At 43.1% G+C, this 21,384-nt stretch overlaps 1 protein-coding gene across 2 annotated transcripts in view; it reads right to left on the reverse strand.

The window, feature by feature from the left end:
• Positions 1-1,497: 1,497 nt before the first annotated feature.
• The window catches only part of PANK1 (pantothenate kinase 1), a 28,331-nt gene continuing 8,444 nt past the window's right edge, over positions 1,498-21,384 (reverse strand). For both annotated transcript variants that reach the window (XM_075257673.1, XM_075257674.1), the window contains exons 2-7: positions 15,501-15,853; positions 11,640-11,893; positions 9,954-10,130; positions 8,558-8,681; positions 5,509-5,634; positions 1,498-4,553 (exon numbers count right to left, since the gene is read on the reverse strand). In XM_075257673.1, the coding sequence (XP_075113774.1) occupies positions 4,494-4,553; positions 5,509-5,634; positions 8,558-8,681; positions 9,954-10,130; positions 11,640-11,893; positions 15,501-15,853 (1,094 nt within the window). In that variant the 3' untranslated portion in view covers positions 1,498-4,493. The remainder of the gene's footprint in view (positions 4,554-5,508; positions 5,635-8,557; positions 8,682-9,953; positions 10,131-11,639; positions 11,894-15,500; positions 15,854-21,384) is intronic.

Below are 21,384 nucleotides of genomic sequence, written 5' to 3' on the forward strand. Positions count from 1 at the left end.
TCCTTTCTTTGTCCTTGACTAATCCAGGACCGGGCCATTTTTCCTGGTTCGGGATCAGACACATTTTTGGGGATTTTTCATACAGGCGGTTTTGAGGGCTATAACATTTTTTCCTTTGGGTTAAGTAATTTTTGCATCTTTTCATGGTGATAAATAGGATTTTATTTTTATGTTTTTATTTTTCCATGGTTTTTAGTATCTAGGAAAATGTTAATAAGAAAAAAAAAAAAAAAAAGGGAAAACGTGTCTGTTTTTCACATTTTTTTTTTTTTTTTTTTTAATAGCACAAAGTGCTACTAAAATGTTTTTAGGCTGGGCCCATGTGGCATAAACACTGAGTGTTTTACAGTCCCTGCAAAGTGGATGTGGATTCATTGTTGAACAATACCTGCAGCCGACACGTTGCGATTTGCAAAAAGTTGCGATTTTGAAGCATTTCAATTATACCTATGGAAATGCCAGCGGTTTCCTATAGGTATAATGGAAGCAGAAAGTCCACAGAGGAAACCTTTGCAGACTTTCTGTGAAAACGTTGCAAGAAAAAAACTTGATGTTTTGTCACTTCCTTTTTTTTTTTTTTTTTACTGCAGCATTTTTCTGCAGCCCTCTAAGTGGGGCTTTAGCCTCAAAATAGTTTTCCCTCTCTGTCGCAGTCATTTTTACATAGGTGACACTGTTCCACCGGTCATAACATATTTACAAATTTTTTGTCTAGCCCCCACCCTTCCCGACCAATCATTTCTGTTTCAGCACAGCTGTGCTCTCTACTGTCAGTTGGGTGATCATGGGCTGGAGCAGACATTTAGGGACGGCGGGGAGCAGAATTGTGCTGATAGAAATTATTGTTCAGGAATGGCGGGGGCTAGAGAAAAAAATTCCAACTGTGCCAGAATCAGTGGAGCGACACCTATTACATGCAAAGAGTTGACGTTGAGGAGGTGTTGAAAGGTCCTTTTTAAAGCAAAGATCCCACATAGCAGAACACAGCTAAAAAAGCTGCAGAATAAAGTAGTGAAAACTAGAGATGAGCGAACACTGTTCGGATCAGCCATTCCGAACAGCACACTCCCATAGAAATGAATGGAAGCACCTGGCACGTACACTTTGCCGGCGGCCGGTCGCTTCCATTCATTTCTATGGGAGCGTGCTGTTCGGAAAACACATTGTTTTTTTATTGCGTTTTTTTTAAACAACTTTTCTTACACTATCATATCTATATGGAAAGCACCAGCTTTTCCGCAAGTAAAATGGACATGCGGACGTGTGTCTTTTTGAAAACGCAGCTTCCCCCCCCACACAATATGTGAGTGGGATTAGCCACAAGGTACTTAGAGTAGGCTGTAGATTTTTTAAATCTGCCACAGGCCGAGGGTGTTGGAGCAAATTTTCACATCTGATTTTACCCTTTATAATAAAATGGGTCAACTCCCATTTTTTTTTTGTGATTCTTTAACTCTATAATACAAGTAAAGAAAAACGGTGTTAAAACGTTGCAAGTTTTATTTAAAGCGGACAAACAGTTGGCAAGTATTTATTATGTGAAAGTGAAAATGATGCGAAATGAAACATACAAATTTATACAAGGTTTCACATACTAACAGATTTCAAAATCGTTTGACACAAGGAAACATGTTCAAAGAAATCAGAAGTACACGTATTCACAACGGGAAGAGATGAACGCACTTAACCTTATGGAATCTTCAACGTTGTTGTAGGCCACGGGAAAAGAAAAGAATATTTCACACACACGTTATGATAAAATAGTCAACTCCAGTTTTCTAATAAAAAAAATCAGTTAAAATTTCTAAAAAAAAAAAAAAAAAAAATTATGGCAAAATATTCTTGTGATTCGAAGACATGAGCTATACAAAATTCTGCACCATTAATATGGAATAATAATTATATAAATCACACAAAAAAATTTGTGTATATGAAATAAAACATCCAAACTAAAAACATTTTACGTCTACCGCTTTATAAAATAGATCTGATTGGACGTTACAACGACCGAGCTTATGACAATGGGAATTTCAACTACATTTATCTCTCACAATCTCTCATGAAAGTGATCTCAGTGCTACATTAGGCCTCATGCAATTCGCAGAGCTGTGTGCGCAGAGCCACCGTACCACCACGCGTTCCGTTCCATTAAAGCCTATAGGATCAGCGCCTGATCCAGCATGCCTGCTCCTGCTTATTTGTTAGATATATACAGTGTAAGATATGGAAACCTCTTTTCCAAATGAATCCTATGTCAGGGGATAAGCAGCTGTCAGGTATCTCTTAGGTGAGAACATGTTAAAATACAAACATACCCAAAACGACTTCTTTTCCCCACCATCTGCCTCTAGGAGAGATTTGGGACACCCCCCCGTACACATATAGGGAGAGTGGAGAATTGCTCCCAGATACCTGTATCCCTTCCATACTCCTCTGGCGATGGCTTACCTTCACGAACAAACTGATGGGACATATTAAAAAGCCATCTGCCTGATCACAATATCTGTTGTTGGAGGAGAGATTAGATTAGGTTGTTACCCCTGAAATTGATGGGGTGGCCAATATTAGTCTAATGTCTAACCATATTAGGCTTTAAGGGGTTATCCAGGGACAGTCTAACCACTGACTTGGGTAGAACCTTGGGTTTCCCGGCTGGTTCCCACGTGATCTCCCATATTTACAGGTAGTTATCAGTACTGGGGGGTCTGGCTTTACTTTTGCAATGATCTAGTCTGCCACCCCCATAGTACAAGTAACTACCTATGAATATTGGATCGGAGGGAGGACGCGGAGCAACTCATGGGCTGGGTGCTGGTTCTGATCACATGGCCTAGGGAGGAGACAAGTCCCGAAACCAGACGTTTAGAACCCTAGAAGAAGTGATTAAAGAGTGCCTGGATAATCCCTTTAAGAGAGAAGAACTATAGTGTTTCTCAATAGTAATACCTGCCCTGATGATCAATACTTTTTTTCGATATCGCCCCTTCTGAGAACCAATATTTTTCTATCTGGCCTGGGAAGACATCCATAGTCAAAAGAGAGGTTTATTGAGATGAAACTGCCCCAGTACAAGTTTACCTCTACTGTCTGTACCAAGTCTAAGGTAGATGAGACAGGTGGCCAGACACATGTGAACTAGGTCTTATGTACATATGTGTAAATGATAGTAGCAGCTCTTTCTATACACCTTATGTAAACTATATTGCTGACTAGATGCCGCTCCAGTATATTTAGTCACTGGACTATACAGAGATTGACCATTTGTCAGCTGACCGTGAATTAGACAAGTCTCTTCTATTACAGAATATAAGGTAGTGTTACAAGGACTCACAATGGCAGGTTTTCAGCATCTGTAAGTTATATAAAAGCATAGACAGTCAATGCTCAATACAAAGCTAAAAGTGAAAAAATGGAAAAAAACCTTTATCATTCTGTCTCTGATTCCTTCTCTCCAGTCAGCGCCATCACGTTCATTAGTCACATTGACCAAGCTGCAATACCAAGGACAGCCACTATACAATGTGCATCGCTGTGCTTGGTATTCAGTAACAAGGCTGCAGCACTCATCTGAACGCCAATTGGTGGGGGCGTCCACTAATATTATAACCTATCCTATCAGCAGGTCATCAATAGTATAGTCCTGGAAACCCCTTTGAATCCAATGACATTCTGCTAATCTGCCACTTATTTCTCACAGAGAACTGTGCAAAATAATCTGGAATCTCACAGAAGAAATGAGCAGTGATGAGACTCCCAAATATAATCACAAAGTGCTAGCAGCAGATTATATGCATCTCCCTGGCTGTCCCGGTTTTCCTAGGGCATGTGCCTAGACAGTATCAGTGTACGGTAACACCCAGCTGTCAAATTATTCAAACATTTCCAGGGGGAATAACAGAGGAACAACACAAACAGATGCCCCAGAACTGTTCATGTCAGGACAGACCCTCATGTAGCATATTTTATATACTTTCCTATGTGTATTTGATAATATGTCATTTATCAGGTCCCATGTTGGATCAAAATAATGTTACCAAAAAGTGGACATTTTAGCAAATTATCTATTGTTTTTCATTTGTCTTATTACACAACAAGAACATCTCTATGATGCATCCCCCATGTTACTAAACAGATCGGATTATTTCAGTCTATCTTCCCAGGTGCAAAAGCGTAAATCTGAGATCTCTAGGTTTAACAGCAGCGGCCCTACACAAAGGGCAGATTAAAAGGCTATATACATAAAATAAATACAAACAATCACTCCATTAAAATTAATTCCCGATCACTACAGTACATTTGGCCATGTCGCACAGTTGGTTTTTTTTTACAGTAAAATATACAGATTTATGTACAGTCTCTCCGGAGGAGTCTTAACTATTTACAGGATATAGCGTGAAGGTGTGAGACGGCTTTATGTGTCTCCTGGAAGCTTAGGAAGGATCCTCTCAGACATTGGCTTTCAGCAGCACAAACAATAGATGCAATGTCTTCTTTCAATGATCATCATTCATCTTAAAAAGCTCCAGCAGGGCACCAACCGCTCCAAAGTAACCCTACAATAGACAAATATACCATTTTTATAGCAAAGAACTGGGTGCAGACAATTTCATTACATAGTTGGGCCAAAAATATGCAAATCTATTCTCCAGGATGTAATTAGGAGAACAGTGCCTCTGTATACTGCCCTCTAGAGGGCAGCCCCCTTAACATCATGCATGACTCAGTTAATAAGCCTCCTCATGATGCGGAGTTTGCCAAATTCGTATTTCTATTCCAAAAGGAACAGATTCCCAGCTATGGACAGCGCTGTTTCGGTCTTTTGGACCTCGTCAGCATAGCGCAGGGATACTGATTTGGCAGAGTGAGAGACTATAGACCAGGGTCAGGGGATAATCATACACATTAGGGAGAGTGTGTGTAGTTGGGCCATACACTTTAGATTGAACCTCATGAGATTCATCTGTAAAAAAAAAAAAAAAAAAAGATTGGCAAGGCTCGCCTGGTTGTAATGTTGGACTCGAACTGGAGGCCCAGGGGAGATGAGTAAGTAAAACAAAACAGTCCAGAGCCCTAGTTTGGGTCCCTATTTTCTTCAAGCCTCTATCAGCCAGTGGGGCTAGAGGACTGCTAAGGCCGGTGATTTGGCCTTAGACTGGAGTCTCAACATCATAACGCTGGGCCTCCACCTATTATACTCTGGGGTCTCAAGAGGTCCGAGAGTATAATAGTGATGGTTCATGAGTAACAAACCCCGCAAAATTTCAGGTCTGGACAAAAATTTCTAATGATCTTAGCTCAATATGAACTGGTTTGCTCATCCCCAAGTATTAGCTTTGTTGCCTCTATGTAGACAAGACGTCTTCACCTCTCTGGTCACTGCTCCGAGCTGCCCCCAATCTAGTGTCAGCTTTGATGTTTTAGGTCAGAACCCCACTGATCGGGCTGCTATGGATATGACAAACAGGTATATAGAAAGAACCCCCATCCCACAAAAACTTTTCTTCTTACCTCATGTTCCAAAAACAGAGCCTTTAGCTGTCCTTTCGACCAGTAATCCATTGCATAAGATAGCAGCTTCATTGAAACCATGTTGATTCTCAGAAAGTTCCCAACAAACAACACTCTGTCAATGTTCTATAAAGGGAGGGAAATAAAATATTAATTTATAAGGATTTGTCATGAGTTTAAGGAAATAAACTTCAAACAGGTGGTTTCCTGAGAATAGATGTGAAATCTTGGTCAAGTACAGGACAATGAGAGAGGAATTGGATCTGCCAAGATGTCTGAGGTGGAAGCCCCTTCTATGTTGTCTTTGTGACCTACTACATATTATATATATATATATATATATATATATATATATATACACACATACATGGGCCTTGTTGGTTTTTATATGTCTACATCGGTATCTATGAAAGCGCAGAATCTCATCTATAGGAATGTCACCCAAAAATCAGCAGACTACTGCCGAACTTCACCAGGCATTATACTATACATTAACAATCCTGCTGTTTGGGAACCACATTCCTATAACATATTGCAGGTTAGGTTAGTTGATGCTTAAAGTTTTACTTAGTTATGTTTTCCTCTCCTCTCACATCTAAAATGATACCAGTCTCCCCGGAAAACTGTCAGTGTGACCCCTAATGGTGGTCTGCAATCTTCTTGTAGTGTCTGTGGCACTGCCAATCTCTCATACAGGGTAAGCAGAGGCAGTAGTAAGCAGATTCAGTATTAAGCAAAGGCAATCAGAGGCAAGGGAAAAGCAGGAGGCAAGGGAAAAGCAGGAGGCAAGGGAAAAGCAGGAGGCAAGGGAAAAGCAGGAGGCAGGAGTGTCTACTGGATGGATGGACTGATTGCACTTATTTCGTCAGTTGTGTAGCTGTTGGCCACTAGAGGTCAGCACATGACAAGTGATATATAATAACATATATAGTACAAGGATATGGTGCATACAAAACAGAAAAGAAAATGAATCCAAAAAGGAAAAGATGCTAAAATATTACACATGATGATAAAAGTCCCTTAACTATTGAGAGATCTAAAGAAAAATCCATTAGGCACAAATCTTCCATAATTTATGCAGGTACCGTGCCTGCTGGGCACACACAGATAGAATGCCACTGCTGAATGTAGTGTCCTTTACGCAGAGCATTTAAAGTGACACTAAGTGAAGTATTCCCCTCCCCCCCGATTACATCCTTGTACCCCCAAAGTTATGATCATACATTCTGCTGCTTATGAAAAGCATGTCATGGGCAAAATATAAGAGAAGTGTGGTATGTCCCCTGAGGTACATGTACGAGAAGCTAAAAACCAATTCTTAGGGCACTTCATGGTATCAGAAGGACTAGGGCTCTGTTCACACCCGAGTTGGAGGCTCTACTAGAAACCTATGTGGCATCAGATTTTTGTTATATCTTTGTTATATTAGATTAGCACAGTAAAAAAATTAGGGACCCCATGATGACGCCCCACCAAGATCCCAATAAAGTCAATGGAGTCTGTCAGTGACAATGCTTTTCATCATTTAAAATTTTTCACTCCTCTGATGGAACAGCAAAACAGAAATGCAAACACAGATGTGTACATGGGATGTTATTCTAGGTAAGTGTATGAAGGGCTAATGGACTCTTACTGTGCTGTACAGCAAACAACAAGTCCACCCCGGGACTCATCTGCATCCTATAGAGATACATCTGAGATGACGGAAATGATCTGTGAATCACAACTGTGAAAGCCGCCATACATGATACAGGTATAATACATATGGCGTAGAACAAAGGACGTATAGCGGGAATACTTCTGTAAGAGTCTGCTGAGGTTCTCAATGCTTTGATAGCCCTGTACAATGCTGCTTGAACTCCATGCCACAAGGCAACACTGTAAAGAAGCTGAAAGCAGAAAGAGGAGTCGAGTCGCTGTCATTCACCATGTGCCTGCGCAGAGCTTACAATCTAATTTCTCTACTGCGGGGACATAAATGCATATTCATAGTCCTCAGTACTGGGTTATTATAGTTGCCCGAGGCTAAGTATTGTATCATTATATTTACTTATGCTGTGTAAAGTACAAACAGACATGGCACTCGTAAATCTCCATACACCAAGAAGACTAGAGGCGTCACTCACCGTATTGAGGAACAGTTCATAGAAAAGGAGAAGGAAAAAGATGGCTGTCGATCTCCAGTGCCAAAGACTTCCATAAGAAATATTCATATAATGCCCTTTTCATCTGCCAAAGCTTATGTATACATAACATAGGTGATAAATGTTTAAAGCTGGGGGATCCAACACCGTAACCCACCATGGACTACTTAGATGGGGGTCCCCTGTTCCTCCTTATTGAATGAACATGATGTGGAATAGTTAAAGGGGCTGCACCAACATAGCCTTTATCACATATCCACAGTCTAGGTGAGGAGTGTCAGATTGGTTGGGGTCTGCCCACTGGGATCCCACCGATCATGAGAACATAGGTGCTCTGCCGCTCCATTCAACTCCATGGGCCTGCCAGATATAGCCAAGAGCCATACTGGTCTTCTCTGCAGCAGTCCTATAGAGAGGTATGAAGTCACAGCGTACCTCCTAAACCTTTGCTCCATTCAGACAGGGGTACTAGCAATCAGACATTTATCACCCATTTTATGTGATCTTGGCACAATCCCTTTAAAAGGAATGGCACACATCCATGCTTGTACCCTATGCAGAGTCTTTGGGACCCTATCTATACCCAACCACACATTTATCTATTAGCCAATATGTTTAATGGCACCATTTTGGAGTACACAGACATTCACATCAGGACAAGTTGTATCATTCCACCCAGGTGTAAACTTATTCATAAATTCCCAGGAGGAGTAACAGAGGAACAACACAGCATGAAAAAATTCAAAGAAAAGATAGAAAAGTTCAGCAGAGCAGACGGCTCCTCTGTAAAAGGAGATACTGCAAGTAACTGGGAAGGGCCCAGAACAGGTGAGTAATGTGAATCCAGTTTTTGTCAAACCAGTTTCCAAATCCCATCTGAACAGATAAGAAACTGTGATCATTACCTCATTGAGGGCGCACATTCGAGCTATAGATCCTATGTTGTTTGTAATGGTAACCAGCGTCGCTCGTGCCAGGTCCTCCTTACTTATCGTATCCCGTTTCTCTTTGCTCATCATGTGGCCAAAGCTTTTAAAAGGACAGAAATGACAAAGTGTTATGTTATATACATACGTCAGGGGGACGATTCATTTCTGGTGAAGAGGTGACTTATAGATGCTATCACTTGGCCGCTGTGTATATTCATAAATGGGAGTTGGCTACGGTATCAGATTCTGAGTTACTGGACACTCAAAGATAAGAGTGTTAAAACTGTCATGTCGAGAACAATGGCGACCAGAACTGAGGAGGGATGAAACGGGTCTTAGGTTGGGAATGATTTTTTTCTTTGATCGACGCTGCTCTGCTCCGACGTCAATTAGAGCTGAGCTACTTTAATGGTGCCACTATACCTGTATAGGGCACAGAGCTATCTGCTTCCTGCTCCCGTTTTAAGGTAAGCCCACGTCGGAATAGCCTTAAGAAAAGCTTTTCTTCCCCTACCTTTAGATGTCTTCTCTGCGCCGCCGTTTCTTAGCTATCCCGGTTTTCTTCCATATGCTAATTAGTTTTTCTCTTAGCACTGGGGGCGGTCCCCAGCGCTCAAACAGTACTGGGAGTGTCCTCAGTACTGCGAGAAAACTATCCAGCACCACCCTCTTCTTGTTCACAGCCTCCGCCTCTTCTTTCCTGTTCATCCACAGGAAAATGGCCGACCGCCTCTCAGACATACGCAGTCAGCACTTTTTGAAGAAGACGTGACAAGGAAGAAGAGACAGAGGAGCTGAACAAGAAGAAGGCGGGGCTGGATAGTTTTCTCACGGCACAAGGGACGCCGCCAGTGCTGCGAGAAAACAAATTAGCATATGGACGGAAACCGGGATATCAAAGGAACGGTGTCGTGGAGAAGACATCTAAGGGCTTGTTCACACGGGGGGCGGATTTTGGCACAGAGAGTAACGCGGGGAGCCGCGTCACTCTCAAGTCAAAACCCGCCTGCCACGACTGTTGCGGCCGCAGCTTCCCCCTCCAGAGTTGGCTCAAATGAATGGGCCGACTCCGGAGGTTGCTGCCGCCAGGCGGAAGCCGCGGCTCTACGGGCCGCGGAATCCGCTTGAAGAAAGGGCAGCTTGCTTCTTTTTTTTCTCCATAGACCACAGTCTTTCTTAAGGCTATTCCTAATGATAGAATCCCTTTGAGACAGCCATTTATCTTTACAGCTGGTCACTGGGCCCCCACAATCCACTGCTTTAGCCTGGGGATGACTTGCATAAGGAGTTATATCAGGATTTATTAACTAAATGTATTAAATTAGAAAAAAATATATATATATATTAAAAAAAAATAAAAAATAAAAATTACCTAGAGGCAACAGCCGAGCCCTGCAGGCTGAAGCGCTCGTAGTCCCCACCATAGATGTCTTTCACCAGCTTATCAACATTAGTGCTGTCTCCTTTGGCTGCCATTTCTAAAGCCTCCTCGAACGTTTCACAACCCGTCAGCAAGCAACACAAGCCAAGGAATGTTCCTCCTCCCAAACTGGAAATAGGACAGGAAAATGTGTGAATAAGTGATGACAAAAATCTCAAGTACGAAAACTTACATTTTTGTTGTGGTTTTTGTGGTTCACAACCAGGTTTGTGTTCACAACCACTATGTATAAACGAAGATTAAAAGAACTCGGAATGATGCACAGGGGTCTGTCATCTTAATATGCTGCTCTATATAATGGTGGTATACTACAGCTGCAGGTCTGTACTACAATTGGCCAAAATGGCACTTAAAGGGGTTCTACCATTAAACTTCCTTTTTTTCTAATGAACACGTCAGAATAGCCTTAAGAAAGGCTATTCGTCTCCTACCTTTAGACGTGGTCTCCACCGCGCCGTTCCGTAGAAATACTGGTTTTAACCGGTATGCAAATGAGCTCTCCGCAGCAATGAGGGCGGGCCCCAGCGATGAAACACCGATGAGCGCGTCCCCATTGCTGCCCAGAGCTCTTTCCTGCCCCGCCTCCTTGTTCTGCAGCTACTCCGCCTCTTCTGGCTTCTCTTGCTCTTGTAGTTCGATACAGGAGCATAGAGAGGCCACCCCAAAATGGCCGCTGGCCAGCTCCTGTATTGAACTGCAAGAGCGGCTACCCCAAAATGGCCACCGGCCGGCTCCTGTATTGAACTGCAAGAGCGACTACCCCAAAATGGCCACCGGCCGACTCCTGTATTGAACTGCAAGAGCGGCTACCCAAAAATGGGGTGGACTCTCTATGCCCCTGTATAGAACTAAAACAGCAAGACAAGCCAGAAGAGGTGGAGTTGCTGCAGAAGAAGGAGGCGGCGCAGGAAAGAGCTCTCGGGCAGCAATGGGTCATGCGCTCATCGGCCTTTCAGCGCTGGGGCCCGCCCTCATTGCTGCGGAGAGCTCATTTGCATACCGGTTAAAACTGGTATTTCTACGGAATGGTGCGGCGGAGACCACGTCTAAAGGTAGGAGACGAATAGCCTTTCTTAAGGCTATTCCGACGTGGAAATTAGAAAAAAAAAAGTAGTTTAATGGGAGAATCCCTTTAAATCCCATCCACTTTGCAGGCAATGTAACACGTAGCGTTTCCTCAACATGGGAACCAGCCTAAGGTTGGAGAAGGTCCTGCCTCTGACACCTTGACCATATTTGACCTCCTAGTATAGCCACATATGAACAATTCTCTTGGATATACGGCAGAGAGACCCGTCTATTAAAAAAGAGTGTAACAGGAAAGCCTGGCCACCCCGTCAGCTTATCTATCACCAGCTTATTAGCATTAGGAAAGTCTCCTTTGGCTGCCATTTCCAAAGCTTCCTCATAACCCCTTTACAAGGAGCATAGGCCCAGGAAAGGTTTTGGCTGGATATAGTCTGTGATGGCCATCGGGTGAGTAAATGCTGGAAAAACCCAATATATCCTTAAATTGGTGTTGGTCTAAGAGGGTACAATGTTTCATGGGCGCTCACTATAATCTAGCCCTAGTGGTATTACTCCTACAAATGTGAAAAACAAAAAAGGACTATTCACCTGGTCCCAGTAACTCTTTTATAGTTGTCCTTAGAATATACTGCGAGAATGCTGACCCCTGAACCTATATTAACCAGCAACATAGGGTAAGGATTATCAAGGCAATATGGCTTCTTCTGACATTGTTCTGGGTCCGTTGGGTTGTCAAAGTAGTAGCATTCTGGGCGGCCATTAAAACCAACAGAGTCCACGTAAAGCAGACCCCGGATCAAACAATCAAGTTCGTCAAGTTTATGGAGCTGGAGGTCGGCTATCTAGAAAGAAGAAGAAACATTGGGTTAATAAATAAGCAGGTATAAGTAGAGCAGAGGATACAAATACCAGGGCAAAGAGCGATCTGACGGCACTTTGATCTCCTGTACATATTACATATTGCATAAGAAAACACATATAAACAAGTACAGAAGAGAAGTCATTCCTACAGTAGACTTTGACTGGCCACTAGGCCAAATGCAACTAAAGGTTATTCCGACGAAGGGTTAACAAACAGGGGTTGAATATATTCAGCTTAAGTGTCAGACTGACCCTCCAGTGGACCCCAGCACAATAATGGTCCAGCAGAGGACACCCAAATTGGAAGTCTTTTGTCCTAGGGTTCCAAGGAACCTCAGTACGACACTGCTGATAGAGCAGGATAGCATCTTCTATCTGTGGGGTTCCTTGCTGGGAAAAATTGTACCGCAACAGTGTACAGAGATGCAGAAGAAGTGCTAAACCCCCTAAAAATGTAGTGTGACATCTGTGCCGGACCCATCCATGGGTGACTAGAAGTATCTGCATGTATATAACCCCATAAAGCATAGGAATATACATAGGCCCTGTCTTAACTCAACAGGGAGACACTTTATTATAGTAGAGACTGCGGCACTTGACAGGAGCTACGTACAAAGACTGTTACGCTTCCTCTCAAAATCCGTGAGACACAAGGGCCCCGACATCTACGCGCGTTCTGGAAATTTATCAATGACCCAACTGGAACAGATCCAGAAGTCTCGCTTATATTAAGTAACATTTTGCAATACGTCTAGCTGCGGGTGTGTATGATGACCTATCCCAATACTGCAGGACTCCTTGAGCCCGGTATCTGTATATGTGGCAGATCTCTCCATAGATTTAGTCCCCTGTTCTGTTGTACGTGATGGGGTCTGCTCCGAATCGTTTCTTTGTTCCACTTGGTAATAATATAATCGGCCGGCTCGGCCGGCGCTACCGTCTCTTCATGCTCATTTGGTTGCTATGCTACAAGCGGCGGTGAGATCGCCAGCGCTTCAGCTGCTCTGCCTATTTTATACAGAGACCAAAGGATTCCTGTATTCAGTGTACACAGAGCTCGGGATTAGACTTGTGTGTTCTGCTTCCTGATAGCAATAAACAAGGGGAAAGAGCCCTGATCCGCGGCTGCCGCCTGCAAATGGTGCAAAGGGACTCAAAAATCTGGACTATGTGCAAATATGTCATGGAGGGTGCATTATAACTGCAGGGACAGAGGCTTTTGTAATGCATTTTCCTTTTTTTTTTTAGAAGCATTTTTTTTTATCATAGTACATGTTTAACTAATAGCTCAAATTCTAGGTTTCTCCGATTTGGAACTTCAATGAGTCATAGAAACCAATCCCTTAGTACTCCATGTTCTTCTATGGTGAATATTCAATTGCAGATACAGAACCACAGTCTTTATACTGTACAAATACATTAGTATATATTTAGCACCTCCTTAGGCTCTGTTTACACTTGTCAGAGACTCTGCTGCTGCTTCCATTTTATACAAGTCAATGAGATCTCATTTTAAGGGCTAGTTCACACGTGGGCAAAGGGGCGGATTTTGACAGCGGATTTCACTTCAAAATCCGCCCCTTTACAATGGTGGTCTATGTAGACCGCCGGGCTTTTTTTTCCCGCTAGTGGTGGGCTGCTGCTAGCGGAGAAAAGAAGTGACCTGCCCTATCTTCAGGCGGAAGCCGTGTGGGCTCAGCTTCCACCCCCGGCAGCACCCTCCTATGTCGGCTCATTCATTTGAGCCGACAGCGGAGGGGAAAGCCGCAACCGCGATGGTCGCGGCAGGCGGGTTTTGACAAGAGAGAGACGCGGTGAGCCGCGTCTCTCTCGGTGTCAAAACCCGCGCGGGCAGTTCACGTGTGAACTAGCCCTAAAGCAAACCTGGTCACACTGAAAACTCATTTTGGGTTTAGGAGTCCAGTAGGCGGTCCTAATTAGCAACATTCTAGCGAGAAATAGCTGTCAATCACTGAATAGGACCGCCCACTGGACTCCTACACCCAGAAAGAGTCGAGGAGTTTTCTAACCTTATATAGTTAGCCCCTCAACATTTTGCAGACAATGTGACAGGTTGCCTTTAAATGCAAGAATTGCATAAGCGACTTTTAGAAAAATCGAAAGTTTATGACAAGTTCTAATCGCAGGTTACAGATAAGATTGGGGTAGGTACAGAACCATGGCAGAAGTTAAAGTGTCCGAAGAGGAATTCTATAAGTACTCACTGGAGGAGGAGGTCACGCCATGACTTACGATTGTGGATGCAAATGGGAAACCTATTGTCATTGACATAAATGTACCCTTATTATTTTACTGCTTGTTTGCCCGTACATAGGAATGCTAATAAATCCCCAGAGCTTTTCACTTACTCTGCCCTTTGATTACCCTTTATTGTTGCTCATGTTATAAAAAGTCAAGGACTGTACAAGTAGTAAGAGTGTAAACTGGGTGTGATGATTATCTTGGACAAGAAAGTTATTGTCCCAGACTGAATAGTAAGTGGCGTGATACAAGTGCGCTAGAACTATACTGTTGTGGTATATATTGCATTATATTATTCATAGAAATACCTATTAGGGAGTCATTCAGAAGGCCAGGTTCATATCTGCATTCAGGTTCCCTTTTGGGGACCCCCCAAAAGGAATCCTATAGGCATTGAAAAAGTGGTTACCTAAGGAAACCTGTGGACCCCATAGACTATAACTGGGTCTGTGTGGTTTCCGCGCAAAACATGCAGAGAGAAAAGTGCTGCTTGCAGGACTTTTTTCCCCGCATGTTTCGTATGGAAACCACACAGACCCCATTATAGTCTATGGGGTCGGCGGAATTCCCAGGTAACCGCTTTTTGATGCCTACAGATTTCTGTTTGGGGGTCCCCAAGCAGACTCCCCAAATGGAAACCCAAACGTAGTTGTGAACCTGGCCTAAGTAAGATGGCTATACGTATTAGGTGTACGTCAGCCAAATACACTGATTTCAAGGGTACCAACAAATATAAATGGGGTCTCCACACTCTTCTCTACTGGCAGATGTTGGGGAATGAAAAGGTTGGACATGTTCAAATACAACATCCTTTTATCTGAAGTCTATGGGACAGTGCTACAGTACCTACTGTATAAGTGAGCAGCGCGGCTCGCGCCATCAGTATGTGATGATCTGTGGGGGGCCTGGGTGGTGGGCCCTCAAAAATCTGATATTGGAAAATAGATAACCCTTTAAAGAACTGGAGCAACTTTTTTTTCTTTAAAAGTAGATAGTGAGCCCCATATAGGGATCACAATGTACATTTTTGTCCCCTATCAGTATGTCTTTGTAGAATGGGAGGAAATCCACACGAACACGGGGAGAACATACAAACTCCTTGCAGGATGAACACTTTTTTTCTCCTTCTCTTATCATATTGTATATGTTTGTGTCCAATTTTATGTTCCTATTGACTTTTTTCTACTATATTTTTGTCCTCGTAGCTACTTTTTATGTTATGAAATGGGCTTTTAAAATTAATGTTTATTTGGATGGTTTTATTAAAGTTGGACTTTGAGCCCCCATTCTGACCACTTGTGACACCGTACCCTTTCCCCTACATACCGTCCTGAAGTCCTCTTCAAACTTGTAGGCCCCACCACCGGTGGCACATAATGTAGTGTGCAGGCTGGAGAAGTTCTTCTCGCTCCCCATCTGTATGAACCTGTGCATAGCGCACGTAGGGAAGCGGATGAAGTGCAAATTGCCTTTGCGGCCACACATGGTCAAGTTTTTCAGTTCCAGGTGGACATCACGGATACCGGTTTTACCGTAGGCTGTATTTGAAGTCAAGTATTTTCTTATACTTTTCAGGTTTTCAACCTCCTCTTGTTCTTCTTCTGCCGTGATATCTTTAGGCTCAAAGTAAACTAGCTTTACCAGTGTTCCCCCAATGTCCATGCCAAACCATGGGAAGGCTGAAAAACAAAAAAGTGTGAAAAATTCCAAATTAGATACAGAAGCATAAAGTTTATATTGTATTCATAGATAAGGCTAGGCCATGGCCACCCTCTATTCAACATGTAGTATATTATGCATTGGAAGGATATATTGTCAGCATACAGGTTTGCATCGTAGACTTGCAGCACTGGGGTCATGGATTGAAACCCTATCAGGTGCATGCAATTCCTTCCGCACATCAAAAACACGCCAAGGCCATGTTGATATCCATGTGCGGTCCGTGATGGTTTCCCGCGGACCCCGCACACGCATGTAGTCTGAAAAAACAGGCAAGACCTAATATGTGCCAATGGTACATGGTATACAGTTCACCGATTCATTGTCTTATAACAAAGTACACAAACAAGTCTGTAGTACAATGTAGTCAGTAATCCAAGTCACAGAGGCATTAATGTACTGGAGAGGATTTTATTCTCCTATTGGCCTCTATACAAAACTGGCAACATGAGAAAAGCCTTTAGTGTTGGGAAAGGCGAGAATAGGATCCTTATTACGGCTCCTACAACAGCCAACCAGGGCAAAGAGATGTCGGACAAGCCCACCCTGCTTCTGAATGCCCGGCTAACTTGGCAACTAAGACAAAACAGCCAAGTGTTTTGATCTGGCTCTAAATATAGCGGTGACGATATAATCGCTACACGGAGCTGTGAACTGTTCTCGCTTCTAAAATCATGGCCAAAATCTTCCAGCACAATGCCGAAGGTTTTACAGACGCAGCTGAGAAAGTACGCGGAGGTTCTTAGTGATATACCCCCATATTATTATTAGCAGCCATTTCCAATGTCCAAAAATTACCTGGAAAATTACCTTTCTATGACGACTTCTTACACGGTATTCTATTACTGAGTCACAGTGCTCATAGAGAATAGTGATGGGAGAGTTTAATCTGTACTTTCTCTTTGAAGGGCTATGCCCATATGGGACATTTATGGTATGTCCATAGAATATGCCATTAATGCTCAATAGATGTGTTGTCCTCCTCTTGTACCTGGAACTGTCTCAAAAACAGGGGTCCCCTGACCCGCGCCTGTGAGCGGAGAGGTGGCGACACCGACTCAAGACTCCTGCTCTCCACCCAACAAATCGTTAACAACCATGGTCAGGCCCGGTTCACATCTGCGTTTGGGTTTCTCTTCTCGGAGTACGCTTGAGGACCCCCCTGAATGGAAACCTATACACATTAAAAAGCGGTTACCAAAAACCCGTGGATCCCATAGACTATAATGGGGTCATGTGGTTTCTGCATGAAATAGGCGGAGAGATAAGTCCTGCAAGCAGCACTTTTCTCTCCGCGTTTAGCACGGATACCACACGGACCCCATTATAGGGGTCTATAGGGTCTGCGTGTTTTCCCGTGTTAACCTTAAGATGATATTTTAGTTAGAGCTTGAAAATAAGGCAAAGCCTGAAGAATCAAGATAATGTTCTGTGCACCTTACAGATCACCATGGATCACGTGGGCAAGCAAGCAGGTGGTGACTGAAAGGGTGAAACGTGATCTGGGCTCTAGCAGATAGCTATCTGGGGGAAAGGTCTAAAGTGTATAACACAACTACTAGAGGCAAGAAACAAGAAAAACAGACCAAGACGTCTACAAAAACGCCTTCATACTATGCACGAGCTTTATGAGTAGGTCAAGTCCATATGAGTAGTCCTGTGGCTGAAAAACTAGTATGAAAAGTGCAAATAAGCACTTTTTTGGCGCACTTTTTAGACTAGTTTTGCCGGTGTTTCCACTTCATCTGAACATAGCCTTAAGATATAATCAACAAGTCAGATTTCCTGAAATTAGTCCAATACGTAGGAATTGTTTGTAAAAATCACCCGCACGTCCTGCAGCACTTATCTCTGCATCTGTGGAAACCACACGGGCCCCATTATAGCCTATGGGGCTCACAGGTTTCCTTCGGTAACCACATTTTTATGCAGATTGGTTTTCGGTCAGGGGGTCCCCAAGCTGACTCCCCGAACGGAAACACAGATGTGAATAGGGCCTTAGTAGGTGTAAATTCTACAATGACAGCCCATTTAAGACCATTTTCAAGACCTCTGCTTGCTCTTTGTAAATGGCTGTTACTAGGATACTTTACCTTCCTAGCCTGATAACGATAAATCTTTTGCACCCTGTGTTAGTGAACGTCCATGTAGACCAATTTTCTACAATAAATCTGCTGCAAACACCGCACTTGTTACATGAAGGCATGACAAACAGATTTACTGTGGAATTTACCCAATACATTGCAAAAGGTGAAATCCACGTCAGAATTTTTTTCTCTACAACCCGTGAAGGACGTTTGTGAATGACATCCCTTTCACTTTACTGCTGCTGCAAATTTTCAGCAGAAGGAAAATCCAAATCACATCAATCTGATCATTTGGGGCCGATTTATTCATGTCTTATTAACATTACCGCTACTGCGCAAAGAATGGCCGTGACATCCCTCACCAGACCAAAGATCACTGTGTCGCCCTGAAATTCCTAAACTATTGCAAGAAATGGAGTCTCATTGCGACCAGTAAGGAAATCCACGGTGCTTGAGTTTTTTTTTTTAGTTGCAGCATCTCCGGGGGTTGCAGTGTGACTCCATTCACGTACAGTATTGGATGCGGCCAAAATTAAGATGGTCAGGCATGAGAAGAGAAGTCAAGCACAACAACAGTTGTAGATTTGCACTGGTTAATAGACCAAAATCTATCGTACATAATGGGAATAATCAAAGAATTTTCCTTGGTCGCACAGGGCATACGTGATGTATCATGTCTACATTGTTTGGACATAACATTCTTTTAGGAGGGCAAGCACACAGCGTTGCTAACTAAAATTAACTTTCCCGAACTATTCAGATCACATTAGGTTGTCGGCAAGTTATGTAAAAGATACCGTGACCTGGTGCCAGGCTGGAAAAACACGTGTATAATTAGGAAGTCATCACTGTACACAGATGACATCACTAGTGACTCCTCGCACTTGTACTACTGTCAGCACTCACAGAGATGAATAACATTGGACTGCAGTCACATCATTTCCACTTACTGATGGCACATCGCACCAAACAGTCCCCGCATTATATCTGAATCAGCGGTTTTATTTTTGCTCTCCAGATCTAAATATTCAGGTGTGACTGCAGTTATCCCCTATCCAGTAATCCCACACTGATACATGGTGATACGGTACCGCTTGGACATTGCCTTAAAATCATGTGACCATGTTGTGATTTCAATTTTTCCCTATGGGAAAGAAAGCAGCAAGCAGTGTGACCTTTGCCGTGTTTTGGGGACACACTATGATGTCCCACTGTCATAAACTAATAACTAGAGATGACCTAAAAAGTGATGGTTCTGCAGAGTTAAAGGTGTTGGGGTCAGACACATGGATCCCACACAGACTAGTGTCGGACCAGATATTGGATGGGGGCATGTGCAGCATTGCCCTAATACAAGTTGCTCCTATTGCTTGTATAGGAGCAGTGTTGCACATGCTCCCCATCCATTAGCAGCTTCTTGCATACGGAGGCTGCTGCAACAGGTGTTCCGTGCGGGTCCAGGTATCAGACCCGGACAGATCACATACTTATAAACTATCCTCTGGATCAATCATAAGTATAAAAAACAAAACAAATTGGGGCTAGCAAGCCCCTTTAAGGCCCATGTGCACTGCCCTATTACAGCTCCATTATGGATGGAATCATAATATCACTGCATGCCCTCCACTGTACTTGTGTCTTTTTTTCCTCCAGTCATATATTCTTACATATCCCTTAAAGGGGTTTTCCAAGGCTTATTAATTGAGGGCCGATTCTTAGAATAGGTCATCAAATGAAGATCAGAGTATGTCCAACAACACCCAGGACCCGCATGGACCAGCTGTTTGAAGTGGGTGTAGCACTCCTTGAGCACTGCTGCTTCTGCTTCACAGGCCACATGTGACGCCACATTCATCGGCCTGAATGCAGTTCAGTCTCATTCAAGTGAATGCGCTGAGCTGCAATACCCAGCACAGTATACAAAAGTGTAGTAGTGTGCTTAGTTTACTTTGGATAGAGAGCAGCGCTCATCTGAACGATGCAGAAACAGCTGTTCGGCAGGGGACCGGGAGTAAGAACCCGGATGATCGTCAATTGATGACCTAAGGATAGCCTGGAATATCCCTTTAACAAAACAATCAAGATTATTCTTGTTTCTATTTCTGCAAATGTATTGGAAATTACAAGACGTTACGCAGGTCCAAGGCGCTTTCCAGTGTTGTCATCTTCATGCTGGGGATACAAAAATACCTTCTTGGCACTATAAGGTGTCTTTCGTAGAAGCCATGTCAGTACTGCCAATGTATCTTGGAGAAAGTCAGTTCCATCCACTATGTTTGGTTGACTTACTAACATCAATTATATCGCATGGACTACTAGAACATGGTTTCTGCTGGTAAGAACTTCCCTACAACACCAGTCTTGAGGTCCTATTGCGGCTGGGGCCACAATAAGGAACCCCAGAAGCCCATGAGGGCCTTTACTCTATCTCTGTATACCTCCAAAATCTAAACTAGAAAATTCCACATTATATATTACCTTTGTGTTTCACTGCAAGGCTGGATTCATACTGACATAATACGTCTGTATTATGGGAACCATAATACCCGCTGCAAATCCTGCCCCAGTCATGGGAGTCATGACCCCAAGTAGCTGCAGCATCGTGATCTGTAATACTATAAGTCTGGGTCATTAGACCCGTGTGGCCAAGGGGGAATTGGCTGCTGAAATATGGTCCTGGATTATGTAAATCCAACCTTAATATACATTTTTGGAACTGTATTCTTATACTTTACATAGAATTTTCTGCATATAATGTCGGTGACAGCCCAAGCATAGGCCTTACGGGATAACCGAGGTACTTGGCTTCAAACTTAGCAAATGTCCACTTCTCTAAAAGAAGTTGACAAAGGGTAGGGACTTATTTTACGAAGTGAATCAAGATGTAATAAAATCTATGTAATACAACAGGTAATGCTCACCTGTGTGACACAACCCAATAAAAAAGCATTTATGGCCAATCCATAGAGGATTCCTGTACCAATGAAATCTCGGGTTGTGTGCAGTATCTCTATGAGTTACAGAAGGGGCCGAGCGCTACTCTGGATTGTGTCTCCTGTTTGCCAAAGCCCATTTTCCAGAGGTCTAAGATGTGGCACCGTATGGATATCAGGGCTGTGGAGCTGGAATCGGAGTTTCTCCTTGTACCCTGGTCCCGCACTCTAATACTCCATTAAAATACTAACAGGGTTATTTGGTTGCAGATACCATCCCTAGTGTATACAGAATATCTGTCTGTCATAAGGAAGCTAAGCTGATCGTATACATACTGCACATAGCTCGCCAGAGTCTTCCATTAGCATGCCTGAATACTGGATGAGTATGTGTGGGTGCTATATAACTAAAGAGGATGCCATTATTTATACCTCATGTGTCACCCTCACAGAAGACTATAATTACTGACA

This window comes from Leptodactylus fuscus, chromosome 10 (assembly GCF_031893055.1).
Source record: "Leptodactylus fuscus isolate aLepFus1 chromosome 10, aLepFus1.hap2, whole genome shotgun sequence".
Lineage (NCBI taxonomy): Eukaryota > Metazoa > Chordata > Amphibia > Anura > Leptodactylidae > Leptodactylus > Leptodactylus fuscus.